Here is a 14,465-nt window from a genome sequence, read left to right on the forward strand (position 1 = left end):
GTAGTGACACTGCCAGGGGAGAGGAGAGGCTTACTCCACACAGCCCACCAACCTGTTGCCCAGTTCCAGCCCTTGTGCCAGTTCTCTTTGCATGTGACATAGTCCTTGCAATCCTTCCACCACTCCTCACAGTCCTCTTTGCAGAGTGGCACATGAAGAATCCTCTCCCGGCGCCAGCTGCTGTCAACCTGCAAGAGAACAGGACCATGTACACTGGTAACGGCCCTTGAAAGTTAAAGGGCAGGATCTGCCACATCCCAGATTCCACTCCATCCCTCCCATTGGGCTCCAGAGCTGATCTGAAAGTTTCAGCCCCAGAAGACATGCTTTGATAACAAGCAATTACTCCATCAGCCTGATTGCCCAAGTAGAGTCTAGCAAAGCCCATTGCAAGTCCTCACCTGCAAAGCTGCATCGAGCTCGGCCCCTCCCCCCCCCCCATAAGGACATGGACCTGTTGGAGCAATTCCAGAGGAGGCCACGGAGCTGGTCAGAGGGCTGGAGCCCCTCTGCTGTGGGGACAGGCTGGGAGAGCTGGGGCTGTGCAGCCTGGGGAGGAGAAGGCTCCGGGGAGACCTTAGAGCAGCTCCCAGTGCCTGGAGGGGCCGACAGGAAAGCTGGGGAGGGGCTTTGGGCAAGGGCAGGGAGCGGTGGGACAGGGGGGAATGGCTTGAAGCTGAGAGAGGGGAGATTTGGGTTGGACGTGAGGAAGAAACCCTTCCCCGTGAGGGCGGCGAGGCGCTGGCCCAGGCTGCCCAGAGCAGCTGTGGGTGCCCCATCCCTGGCAGGGCTCAAGGCCAGGCTGGACGGGGCTGGGAGCAGCCTGGGCTGGGGGGAGGGGGCCCTGCCCCTGGCGGGGGGTGGGACTGGGTGGGCTTTGAGGTCCCTTCTAAAGCATGCTATGAATCTTTCCACCCTGTAGGAAAGTTTACTCTCCCTGGAAAGCACTCTCCCATCAGTGCCAGGGGTATGTTATATGGGGGACCAGCATATAACATATCATGTAACCAACACAAGTCCTACTGTCTTAATCACAGCAGGTCTGATCCTACCTGGTCAATCCAGGGCCCCAGGTTGGGTGAGCACTCATACAAGCATGTGTCCTGGATGAAGTGGCGCTTGCACTTGGATGGCATCAGGCCACAATGGTTCCAGTTGAATTTGTACAGGTTGGATTGGTCCTTGTGGGCTTCTGAACTAGTGTTGGCTGTGCAGCAGGCATTGTCCTTCCAGGGAGCACACTACAGAGCAAAAAGACAGGCTGGTCAGGGGGGCACACACCAGCTCAAGGAAGTCAGAGGATGCTGCAGGTGCCAGCTCCCTGCATAACCTACAGCAAGAAACCTTCCGCTGCAAGAGGATCTTCTCTCCTCCAGCAAACCCTTGGGCACTTTGGACTGAAGGGTTCAGGGCTGCAGCAAGGTGAAAGAAGAGGTCAGATCCTCACCAGTAATTAGTGCCAGACTGAGGAACGGAAACAAACTCCCTTCTCTTGCACCCTGGCTCACTCTTAGCTCCATCTCTACTGAGGACCTGGGGCAGAGCTCCTCAGTTAGCAAGATGAGGCTGTAACACAGAGAGGGAGCAGCTAAGGGTCTTCCCTTGCCATCCTTCACCTTGTTCTGATCTGGGGTACCTAGGCTTTGGTAAGGGGAAGTCTCTTGGTTAGAGGGGTAACAGTGGACTGACAGAAATCCTTACACTACTGCATCTGCCCTAGCCACCTACTAGAAGAAGAGGAGCAAACAGGTCTCATACCCAACAGAGGCTTTCTTCCTCAGGCAAATGGTTGCCAAGCCCAAACCAGCCCACATTATCTGGGGAGGTAGGCACAGGGGACCCAGACAACCCCACCTAACACATCAGCAGGAGTCATACCTGGCCATAGAGCATCCCTTCTGGGCCAGGCTTAGTTTTGTGGTGTTTGGCATCCATACAGATGCTCAGCAATGGGTCTTTCGTAGGCATCACTGTGCAGGCAGCCAACAGCATGAGCAGCACCTGCCCCACTCCTGTTCTCACAGCCATTGGGGAGCTGGGAGGTGATGGAGCTGTACAGAAAGGGAACAGCATGGGAGAGATTTTGTGACAAGCAGCAGTAAATGAGGTGCTGTGGGGGTCAGGCACTCCTGAGGACACATCAGCATCCCATCAGCAATTCACAGCCCTAGGACACAAGTGCATGCAAGTGCAGCCCTGCTAAGCAAGGCTGCAAGGTCAGTTACACATCATCCTCTGGACAGTGATGAAAAGACAAATGGCTCTTTTAGTGTCTGGGCTGCTCAGCAGTTCATCTTAAACAGTCCCAGTCAGAAAGGGGATGCTGTGAGACCCATTCTAATTTGGGTTCTTTTGCATTAAGCCACCCTGCTGTTTTAGCATGGAGCTTTCAGGTCCCAAATCTTCTGCAACCAGACGTTACACTTAAGGGATCTCTTTAGTTAGTAGTTCAGAGGAGGTAATTAGATGCACTAGCACACTGACATGCTGTGCAGGTTATGAGCTGCAGGAGGCCCACCTTGTTTTCAGGAGTATGTTAAGAGAGGAAGGCATTTTCTTTGGCTTGTCTGCATCTGGGCCTTTGGAGACCCACACCTGAAGTCTCCAAATGAGAGACACTTCACACCATCATGCCTTAGCCTCCTCTAGAGGATAGGAGCTTTAAAGTAATTTACTGAAAAAAAAAAACAACCCACCCACCAAACCACAAAACCAAAATACAAACACAAAAAAAAAACCCCAAGCATCCACCCCCACCAAAAAAAACCCCAAACATCACACACCACAGTGCTCCCTTCCATTCCTTGTCAATACAGCACAAGGGTCAAAAAGAATTGCTTTTTAAAAACTATTTTGCAAAACACAGGAGCAAGAAAAAACACTCATAACATTAAATCAGTATAAAACAACACAGAAAACAAATACAGAACTAAAGAAGCAGACACATAAATCTGAGGACTAAGAAGTAACTAACTTGCACCATAACTTCAACTATTTAACCCACATTAAAAAAAAACAACAAAACCAACCATAAAACTGAAAAACCTCAACCTTACCAGCCCAGAGAGCCTCTGCTAGATCTTGAAAACACTCAACACAGCAGCTTCCTGGGGTCAGCTTTAATAGGAAAGCCTTCTAACCTAACAGGTGCTGGCACTTGAAAGTACCTTCTAATATGTTTAATGAGGTTTAACTTCTACCAGCAGCTGTTACCTTAGAAGCATTTGGTTTGGTGACAATCAGCCTCTCCAGCCTCTTTTGGAAGCAACACCCTGTTCCCTGGGAAACAATCTCATGTTTTTTTCAAAAGGCGGGTCTCTTTTATCGATCTTGGCCATTCATAACAAGCCCCTTTTCCTCTGCTTGCCTTACACCGGGCAGTTTTGGTTTGCATCATTGCATCAGACAAAAAAAGCCAAAGAGGGAGAGATGCAGGATTCTGCCATGCACTGAGAATAACTAGAGAAGTGCTAATACTTATCACGTAAAAACGACATGCAGGAGTAAGTGCTCTTGTCTCAGAAGGAAGAATAATAACTCCCAACACAAAAAAAAAATAAATAAATGCTAGTTGATGAGGGGATCTTGTTGCAAAAAACTGAGGACAATAATTGGAGATAAAAGCTAAGGTTTGCTCTCAAGACTCCTTGCAAAGCCCTCACCCTCAGCAAAGGGGCAGAGTCTTCCTCCTGGAACAGCACAGGTTTTGGGGCTGTTTCGCTCTTCAGTCACATCACTGATGTTTTGGTGATGAACCCACTTGTCTAAGGAGCTCATCATCCTAAATTTAATGCATGAGCACTTTAAGAGACACTGCTTTAGTGATTTCCACAGTCTAATGACACGTTGCATGAATAATGACCTCTTTGTATTTGTTCTGAACTAGATGCATGCTGTTTTAATTTCTCATTATTCTACCTCTCCTATTGGAAGTGACAATGAGCAGATCTTCCCCCCCACATCTCTGAGCCTTTGCCACCTCTGTCATATCTCCCTTCTGTCACCTCTTTCCAACAGAAGCCATGGTCTGCTCACTCTTGTCCCATGACAGGTGTTTTGCTCCCTGAGGCATCAGGGCTGCAGAAGTATTTCAGATGCGCAACACTGTCCTGACCTTGTTTTTTGGTCCTTGCCTAGGAATTTCTAATATCTAGTTTGGTTTTGGAACTGCTGATCACTGAACTATGTTGTTGTAACATTATCATAACTGTGGCAGCTTGCTCCTGAGAGATAATTGTCAGCTACCAGCCTGCCATTTCCTATCTGAAGTGTTCCCTTTTTTCCCCAAGTGCATCACTGTATGTTTATCTCACTTTTTCTTTTTTTTTATTAATCTGTTGGGTTTTTGTTCAGTGACTCAGTCTTATTAGAGTCCTTGCAAATTTTTGCAGCTGGTTCTCCTGTCCCTGGAGTAATTCTGTATCATCAGAAACTTGGTTGCCTTGCTGTTTTCCCTCCCTTTCCCAGAAAAAAGAATTGTGGAAAAACAGAAATCCCAGTACAAATTTCTGTAGGGGTTCACTGTAAAGGATAGCCATGCACCTTTATTTTATGATTCAGTTATTCAGTGGTGTGCAGAACTTTACTCTCATTCCATGGCTTCTTGCTTGATGACCTTCTGTGGGGACCTTGCTCAGAGCCCTTGGGAATCCAGGTAGCCTATCACCTGGATCAGCCTCAGCCCTAATCCTTTCCAGCCCTTCAAGGATATGCAGTATGTTAGGGAGTCCTGTCTACACATTAGAAGATCCATACTGACCCTTCCCCATATGGCATACTTATCCACGTGCCTATGGATTCAAACCTTTATCACATTTTCTGCAGACTTTTCCCATGAAGGTACCATGTGCATAGCTGTGCAGATCTCTCGATCTCTCCAGAAAGCCTTTTAAAGCGTCCCGTGTGAATGCATAGACCTTGTCCTTGTAGGGGGTACTTGTACACATAACAGCACAGAAAATGGGGTAACTCTCTCCCTCTCACTGTAGTCCTGCCCATATCCTTGTACTTAATGGGATGGGTATGTAGCTGGGTGCATCCTCATTTGCTCCATGCAGCTGATTTGCCTTGTGCAACCTGTTCTCCAGGGTTTGGATGCTTCTTCCCTGGGGTCCGATTGGGTGATCTGCTGCTGTCACCCCCAAACTATTTTTATCCAGCTCCAAGCTTGCATTTCTTCAACTCACCATTCCTAAGGTTTTTTTATAGCTATGAGGTCTTCAGTACCAGCCTGTGCCCCATCCCATCTCTTATCACCTCCTGCTTGCACTCCTGTGCCGCATCCCATGTCCCTACCTCTCAAGGCCCCTGCCATCCTGCCAGACATGTATTTTTCAGCACTACAGCATTATGTTTAAGTAACAAATATCTCGTCCAGCACACAATAGTTACTTTTTGCTGATAGCTGCATAAAACTGAAACTATGGTTGCACTGTACAACAATAAGCAAAAAAGCCATAGCCGTAGTCAGAATAAAAATAGCCATTACTGCTGAATCTGTTAAAAAAAAAGCTCCAGGCAGGTCAAGACAAGTTCAAAGAGAGCAAACCTGGCACGCCTCAGTCCTGAGACCTTGCAAACTCAGTACAAAGTCTGTGGCCAGCACTGACCATGCGTGGTACTGAGCTACAGAGTCAGCATGCAGGACCTGTGTCACAGCTGCACAGCCAGGTGGATGCTGAGGACACCTTGAATGGGACTCAGCACAAGCAGGGGGCAACCAAACTGAGCTCTGGGTCACCACTGGCTGCCAGGGTCTGGGACACCCCATGCACATGGGGACCCTTGCAGAGACACCCACCACCAGCACAAGGAGATACCTCCACAGAATACTTAACCATCTCATTCTGGAGCTGCATCTCAGTCCTGGAGTCCTCCAGGAGTGAATCAGCGCTTGGCTACAAGAAGAGCAGAGATAATTGCAGGGTCCCTGAGAGAACATCTAATGTTTTCTTCCTTTCCCCAGAAAAACTGGTTAAAATGCACTTTAAAATGGAGTGTAAACAGGGGATTTTTTGATGCACATTGAAAGGCAAAAGGTGATATACTTTACATCGGACAGATATTGTTGCTTCAGACTTTTCATTTCAAATACTTGATTGCTCCATCCATCAAAATCTTTGCTGTGTAAAAAAAATTTTAGAATTTTGAGGATGGTTGTTAAAACTGAGATTGGAGATTAAATAACACAACTCCTGGATCACTTTGGTCTTGTAACAGGGAATAAGAAGTTTTCTGGGTCCCTGCACACCAGGGCAGTTTGATGAACTGTTCAGGTCAGGGGACGTTGCTATCATTGCTCGTGGAGAATAAGCAATATAGGTCTGTCTAGGTGGATATCTTAGATGAGGAAAGGAGTTATCTTTGCTGTTCAAAAGGATGCTGGGCACTCAGGTACTTCAGGATGAGGAGGTGCTGGTGGAGGGATGACAGATACAGATAGAGAGACTGCAGAACCTAATTTGTTCTGCTGCTGCTCTGCAACAAGAAAGCCGATCATTTATTTTACAGGGTAACACACATGCTCTGCTTGCTGGAAGGTTAGGAAGAGAAACTGCCTCTTTTTGATAAAGTACTTTAATACCCCTGAATGAAGAGGCTATACATATAGAAGTAAGTTACATCTGAGGCAAGAAAAACCAAAAACCTAAGAATAGAAAGCAAGGAAGGAGTAAAAAAAAAAAGGGAAAAATGATAGCGAGAGATATATGAATGAAGACAGAGCCACAGAGTGATCTTTCTTAAAAATTAAAGTTCGTACCTGACAATGAAATGTCTCAAAAGCCTCAGGGGTGTCCCACAGAGGGTACAGACATGTTGCCTCAGACCCATGGTAAGAGAAGAATGTCTTTGGGAGCCACAAAATAAGATGGAAATTGGCCTCTGAACACACAGGCTGGGAAAATAAACCACGTGCACATGGGTGTGCTGGGGAAATGGAGGGGGAAGGCAGCTCAGAAGAGAAGCTGAAGAAAACTGCTGAGTTCACCCAACTGCTAAATGTATTTTGACTCTTCTGCAGCAGATTTGTGTTAGCATGGTGATGTTACCTGGATGCGCATCAAGGAATGGCAGGAGGTTTGCTGCTGTATCTTGGCCCAGTGCTTGTCCAGTGTATCACACAAGCCAACCGTGGAACAAGCTTCCTCGCTGTGTGGGAATATGCTGTAACACTGAAGTGCGATTAAATCAGGCAAGTGAGATTGTAGTTCCCCAAGATCATCCCTGAACATAAGCGATGAAGTATGTAACTCCTCATTTTATCTCTGTTCTTACACTGCTCTCAGCTCTGCTGCATTTCCTCTGCTCAGAGACAGCTTCATCCCCAACGCCCTGTGTACCACCAATGTTTGAGCTGTGGCAGGTCAGCACTTCCCCAGTGGGCACACCTGGGGGGCAGACCAAGGCCATTGCTTCGTGTCCCTTCTGAGGGGGTTGTCTGTGACAGCCCATTGCAACAGTCCTGCTTCTTCCTTGCAGAGCACTTAATGAATTGCAAGTCTCCCCAGGGAAGTTTGCTGGGATCTGAGTAGGGAGGGTACAGACTTTGGCCAATTTCTACAGTTTATTCCCCTCATTGTGCCCCAACTTCCATTCCTGCTTTACTAGTGATAATAGAGGTCCCTGACTGATCACTAGAATACATGTTTATGGACCCATTACTCATTAATTTGTATAATCAACTTTTAAACTCCCTGATGTCCTCTGCCATAACTGATTGTGAAAACAAGTTTCAGAAACTTCTCTGTAAAAGAGGTATTACTCTCTGCTTCTGCTAGCTTCAAACAGTTTTAGTATTGGTGAGTAACTGCTATGCATTCAGCCTGGTATTCCATAGTCTTGTATGTCTTCTACCAAGGCCAGACCTGCAGCAATTTTTTGCTGTCATGTCTGCCAAAAAAGCAACCTTCTGCCAGACAAACTGCCAAGGTAATATCAGTGCAAAGTTCCTTCACGCATGATGATACAATATTGCAATTATTAAGCTACATAAGCAAGGACATACATGAAAACTTCTTGGACACCCTTCCTTCCACAGGAGCAGCAACATGTGTTTATCTCATCTCCACCAACATCAGTGCTGTCTTGTGGGGCAGCATCCAAGGCGAGAGGGCTGTTCTTGCTGCCCATGGTCCCTTGGGTCTTGGCTGATGAAGTCACTGTTGTCTGGAACAGATAGTGGAAAAATGGGTGATTTTGATCAAGAAAGGGAAGCATAGGGTCAGAAAGAAGCTGAAGCTAGTGTCAACCTGTCATCAGCCGAAGAATTTGAAGGGTCCTCCTGGTATCTGCTCTGCTCTGACCGAGTGCGATAGCTAGCATGCTGTTTTCTCTTTCTGTTATGGTCTGTTTCTATTTGGAAGTAAATAATTGAGGGAACTGGGAAGAAACCAACCAGCTGAATTCAGACGTGCTTGCTCCTGCCACACGTGCCCAGGATCACTGGTAAGCGAACCAGAGTGTGGGACATCCCAATTACTGCGGCGAATGAAGAGACGGGATGCAGCTTGATGCAAGCAAGTTGTCCATTTATTAGTGATTTTCTTACAATTACGTTTCTACCTTCTACATATTACACACTGATTGGTTAAATCTTAAGCGTAAAAAACACTGATTGGTTGATATTTAAGGCACACCGTTAGAACAATAGGAACTTATTAGTTTACCTTGACATAGCAACAGTTTCTATTCCAAAATTAGGGGGTTTCTTTCTACCCGGCTTTCTTGATTAACAAAGTTACATATCGGCGCCATCCGTTCCCTTATCTGGCTACTTGTTTCTCTGTCCGCCTGGCTGCCTCCTCAGCTGTAACGGCTCAGGGGTCTGCAGTTAGCTTGTTCCTTGGTTCCCAGGGCTTGTGCCCTACAAGTTCTAACAAGTCTCTATTCATCAGGCTATCAGTACTTGGACTCTTGTCATTGAGGCCTTGTCCTACAAATTACCTGTGCTCCTTTTGAGATGAAGGAAACCTGAGCAAACACCAGGTTCATGCAGCAAAATCAGGAGTGCTCCCTGTTGCTGATTCCAGTCCTAAACACTATCAGCATTCAGTCTGGGTTTTTTTTCTTTAAATTCTTCTGATCATTAACCGTGGAGCTGCTGTGCAGGGAGCGAAAGAAAAAGCTCAGCTTGCAAACCCTGGCCCTGCTTTGCAGCCTGCTGTTGTGCTCTGCAGCACTTCTTGGGCACTGAGAGCAAGCTCAGACTTCAACTCAGGTAAGGGACCCAGGGCAGGAGCCTTGTGTTAGTACATTGGTAACACGCATGGGAAAATGCAAAATCTCAACTAAAAATGTGCTCCCCATTTTCATTGAGCTACCAAACCTTTCTTCCTTCAGCAGCTGAAGCTTCTTATCTTTCTTCCTCTGTTACCTCAAAGCAAGCTCTGTTTTCAGGAACTGGCTTCCCGACCACAATGGCAAATTCTCTCTTAAGTCAGTTTTACCTGCTCAGCATAAAATCAGACCCTGGTGTCTAGTATGAATTATTCAGATTTATATTGCTATGTCCCATTATGCTTTACTGCTCTTTAAAAGATATTCAGATTAGAAGTCCTGTGCACTTGACAGGTACTTAGGGAATTCTCCATAGATAAAATTAACATACATCATTTCTGCACTGTCTCGGTGTTGGATGCACTATATACTTATATACTTATAAAAACAGCTCTCCTGTAAGCTGTTTCTCCAAGAGTCTGCTGTAAAGCACGGGCAATCGCTGTGCAGGCTTGAAGGATATTCCCTGGCTGTGTTTAGGTAAGCAAGGGGTAGTGGCACCTGAAGATGTGGTTCCTCAGCTGAGCTGGACTCCTTGAAACGAAAGCATTGGAGCATGTGTTGTGTGGGAAGAGATGAGAGAGAGGAGGAGAGCCATCTGGCATGAAACCACATCTCCTCCCGCAGACAGGGCAGTCTAGACAGCTCAGCAGCGCTGCCAAATTCATCACATAAAGAGAGGCTCCTGCTTATTTCTGGAGTAAGAAAACATATCAGTGATGCAAGGTCTCTCAACTCCATAAAGCAGAAGCCCTGAAATGCCACGGGTGCACATAAAATTGATGCAAATGTCTTTGCTTCACCTAGTACATTTCGTTAGTCATTACTTATCTGGGGAACCAGTGCAAACTCTCCTCACTTTTCCTTAATGATACTATAATGACAGTGACATTACATGTTGATATTTCTCACAGTAACAGGTAAATTAAGAAGTTATTGGGCTCATAGGTATGTGGTATTTATTCTTGCCATAACAAAATGCAATGTTTACATGTTTAATGGTATATTTCTGTGCCATCAAACTCTCATTTAAATAAGAGCTTGTATTGCAGCACCCTGAGAGAGCCAGAGTGCATAACATAAATCTGTTTGCTTAGATTTGGCAGATTTATGATATTGGATCATATCTACTTCATGGTTTTTTCTTTGGTTCACTGATTACAGGATTACTTTGCCTTTCTGTGCTTCAGCTCATGTTTTGTTGCAGCAGAACCAGTTTCTCTCATTCCTCTAGTGCTGTTCACCCTGGTGGGCATGCTGGGGGCGGGGGGGGGTTGGGTGGGGTGGGGCAGGGGTATGTGTGTGTTTGTGTAGGTTTCCTGCGTCTGGCTCTCCATCCCTTTCACTTGCATTTACACTGCATCACTTATGGGGAACTGCACAATCCCCTTTGTAATCAGGACTGGTCTGAGCCCCCACGAGCTTGTGTACTGTTACCTGTCCACACTGGCCATCACTGATTTGGTTTTGTCTCTGCACCACCAACCGTGGTGAGTGTTTTCTGGGTCAACTACAGGGAAATTGGTTTTGGAGGCTGTTTTGCTCAGTTTTACTTTGTTCATCCCTTCTTATTCTTGAAGTCCTCGGTGCTTCTGGCCATGGCCTTTCATTGTTATGTGCCCATCTGCTACCCGCTGAGATACTCCTCCATCCCCACCAGTGCCAGAATAGGCAGGACTGGACTGCCTGCCCTGTGCAGATGCCTCTCAGCAGGGCTGCCATCACCTGCTGTGTCATCAAGCAGCTGTGCAGACATCACATTCAATAACTGGTGTGACTTTGCTGTAGCCATTCTCTTTCTGACATTTGACGTCATCCTCACCTTCTTGTCATAGGTACTGATTGCCAGGGCCATTCTGAGCATTGTGTCCCAGAGGGAGCATCTCAAGCTTTGAGCAGCTGCGTGTCTCTTATCCTGGCAGCCCTGAGCCTGTACATCCCCATGGTTGACTTGTCCATGGTTCACCGGTACGGCCAGCCTATGGCCAGCCCTCTCATTCATGTCTTCATGGCCAGCATCTGTCGTGACGGAGGGAAGACACAGTCACTCAATATGAGTGATCAGCAGACTTCGTTTATTGTGCCTTACAGTCACCTTTTATGCCTTGTTATAATTAGCTCATACATGTTACAAAAGTTAAGCTCATTATTGGTTAGTTGCCTAAATACCAAGCCCGCCCCTAGTTTCTCTTCTGTAGTTATCTGTTCCCACCTGCAACATTCTTTTCCCACCGCGATCTTCCTGTTATTGTGTAACAAGAACAGCCAAGGATAGTGTATTTTTGCTTTACTTCAGATAAGCTGAGAGCGGTGTGCATTTTTGTCCAGCCAGCTGGACTATGTCTATGTGACCTTTTTCAGCTAGCCAGTTATCCACAAACATCCACATGCCAGTCCTTCCCATGCTGTACCCCATCATCTACATCATAAAAACTAAACACATCTGCAAGGGTGTGTCCTCAGGATCCTCGTTTCAAGAGGGAGTTACCTGATGGCACATGAGAGATGCTTCTGGCAAAGATCACGGCTCTGGGAAACACTCACCATAACGATTCGGATGCCAGTTCCTCTTTTGGAAAGTGCATCTGCTTTGCATCATGTGGGGCATCTATCCAATTAATGTATTAACAGTTAGTATTGTTATCCATACGTTAAAACAAACTAATCCGAAACCTCAGCATGTGGAGTGGATCACGACTTGGTCTGTCCCCATGCCCCTGATGATGGTCAGCCAGCAGTTTTCTCTGGTCTACAGATTGATGCTGACTGTGAGAGCCTTTTATAGCCCATGATTTCTTGTAGTTATCCCTGTCCTTTGACTTCATGTTTTTTTCACCCTGAGTACCTGAATAAGCTCTGTTCCATCTAAAGGCTGCACAATCAGTCACAAGCCAATTTCAGTGACATTATAATAGCCATGGATGATTATTTGATATTTGTCTTGTGTTTTTGCTGCAGATGAAGTTTCATCTGTCTGGGATGATTTTGATAAGAAGAGCAACATGAAAATAAAAATTTAAATAATCTCAACCCTTTCTCTTTTCCATCTGATTCTGTTAATGAAATCTGTAATTTTCAATATAGTCTCGTTTGCCTCGTATTGTACAGTGATACTTAACAGCTCCCGTAGCCTCTCATGATGACCCATGCTGTTTATTGTTCATTTCCTCCCCTCATTTCTTTGTGTTCTTCTGTCCTTATATTTGAAGATCTTGGTAACAGGGATTTTCTTTTTGTTCCACACCTCTAATATTATATTGAAGTATCTGATCTGTGCTTCAGTGTATAGCAAAGGTATAGATACTAAATACTACTGCTACTAATTGCTTCTCTTCCTGGGCTACGTGATTGAGATGCAAATAAGAAAAAAAATGTTAAATAACAATAAAAAATTACACTTTCAATTGCAAAATCTCATATAAATAAATATCAGTGATGGACTTGGGTGCCACTTTGTTGGCATGTCTGTATCTTGATTTGTATGGATCAGCCATGTGTTATCCAATGAATGAAATAATTATTCAGTGTCTGTGGTTCAAAGACAGCTCTATCACTTGGGAAAATCCAGTTCTTAATTCTTTAGCCTGCTGAGAGAGCTGGAAAGAGACACAAGTGTTAGAAACTCCCAAGAGTGCTGCAAGCAAAGGAACTGGGCACCCCAGAAGGAAAGGTTTCTACTCATACTAGGCAACATGTCGTGAGTTAAAAGCATATACTTAAGGCAAGAAAAAGCTCTTTGTGGGCTTGGGCTGGTAAGTAGAAATCTCTTTGGAGAGATTAGTGAAAGGAAGAAAAAAGCTGAGGTGGTTGGGAAAGGGCGGAGGACAATGTTGAGAATATTGTGGAGAACATTGAGAATGGTCATTGAGGCATTTCAGTGGAAGACTGCGGTGGTCCAGGAGGGAAAGACAGGCAAAGAACGGGGCAGGAGGAGGGTGGTTGTTTGAAGGACAGCAATGTGATATGGCATTTTGTGTTACTGCTTGTTTTACAGCAAGGACCCAAGCACTTATTCCATTGATAAGGTATTTCTGGAAATCGTACTGCATGTCAAAACAACGTCTACCTATGATCTTTTTTTTTTTTACATAGAAATAAGAAGGAAAGGCGTAGTGGTTTTGGCTGGGATAGAACTAACTTTCCTCATAGTAGCATGTATGGAGCTATGTTTTGGACTTGTGAAGAAAAAAAATGTTGATAACACAGGGATGTTTTCCCTATTGCTGAGCAGTGCTTGCACAGCCTCATGGCCTTTTTTGCTTCCGACGCCGCCACACCAGCAAGTAGTTGTAAGAGGCCAGTGAGATCCACCATTGCCATAGCAGATGTGTTGTCTCAACATTGCTATGGCAGGAAACTCTTGCCATCACCACAGTGAATGATCTATCTATACATTGTTAAGGCAGGAAGATAACACCACTGCCACCGCAGAGATTTATCTATACATTGTTAAAGGAGGAAACCAACTGATGCCATGGAGCAATGGGGGAGGCTGATCCTGCAAAACTTAACCAAACTCCTGTGCATGCACCCAGACCTGGGATCAGGGGGATCAAGGTGCCTGGAGGTTCCTGAGGACCACCTGATGATGTTGGACACGTACACCATTGCTGGGTGGAAGGTGTGGTTAAGCAGAACAGCTTGTAACAACTCTATAAAAAACGGAACCAACTAACATTGGAACGGAATGTTCACCTGCCAGACTTGGAAACAAATCGGACTGTTGGGACACTGCAGCTCCGGGGTGGTAGCTATTGCTGTGAACTCTTTCCTTTGTTTTTTCCCTTCTTTCTTTCCTTCCTTTCTCTCTTTATCTCTCGCTCTCTCTCCCTTTGCATTCACAGTTTTATTGTTGGGCAAATAAAGTTCCTTGGCTCTTGAATCCATTTTGAGTCTTACTCCTGTTCCCAAGAATACAAACTGAACCACGCTCCGGTCTCAGACCAACATGCGACAGTAGTCTTGGGGTGCACAAGCAGTGGGGAGGGGACACATTTACCTTTTCATTTCTCTCCCCATCCCACCAGGGTGGCTCTGTGGGGCTGAGCTGCCCACCAGGGTTAAACCACAAGAAAAGGCTTGTAGAAATAGTGAATTACTGAGTAAAAGAGACAACTGTATTTATCATATGTGTTTCATAGCTGCTGCAGAACACTATCAATGTCTCTAAAATTCAGTGAATGCAGTCA

The 14,465-nt window shown here is 45.7% G+C and overlaps 1 protein-coding gene across 29 annotated transcripts in view; it reads right to left on the reverse strand.

The window, feature by feature from the left end:
- The window catches only part of LOC308058708 (folate receptor gamma-like), a 49,339-nt gene that overhangs the window by 3,356 nt on the left and 31,518 nt on the right, over positions 1-14,465 (reverse strand). For 15 of the 29 annotated variants that reach the window (XM_080374930.1, XM_080374953.1, XM_080374943.1 and 12 more), the window contains 4 exons: positions 8,667-11,884; positions 1,879-8,166; positions 1,053-1,241; positions 53-188 (listed from right to left, as the gene is read on the reverse strand). In XM_080374930.1, the coding sequence (XP_080231056.1) occupies positions 53-188; positions 1,053-1,241; positions 1,879-2,073 (520 nt within the window). In that variant the 5' untranslated portion in view covers positions 2,074-8,166; positions 8,667-11,884. Of the gene's footprint in view, positions 1-52; positions 189-1,052; positions 1,242-1,878; positions 8,167-8,666; positions 12,873-14,465 lie in introns of all 29 variants that reach the window. The other 14 variants (XM_080374939.1, XM_080374938.1, XM_080374937.1 and 11 more) reach the window with 13 other exon arrangements.

This window comes from Falco punctatus, assembly GCF_963210335.1.
Source record: "Falco punctatus genome assembly, chromosome: 2".
Taxonomy (NCBI): Eukaryota; Metazoa; Chordata; class Aves; order Falconiformes; family Falconidae; genus Falco; species Falco punctatus.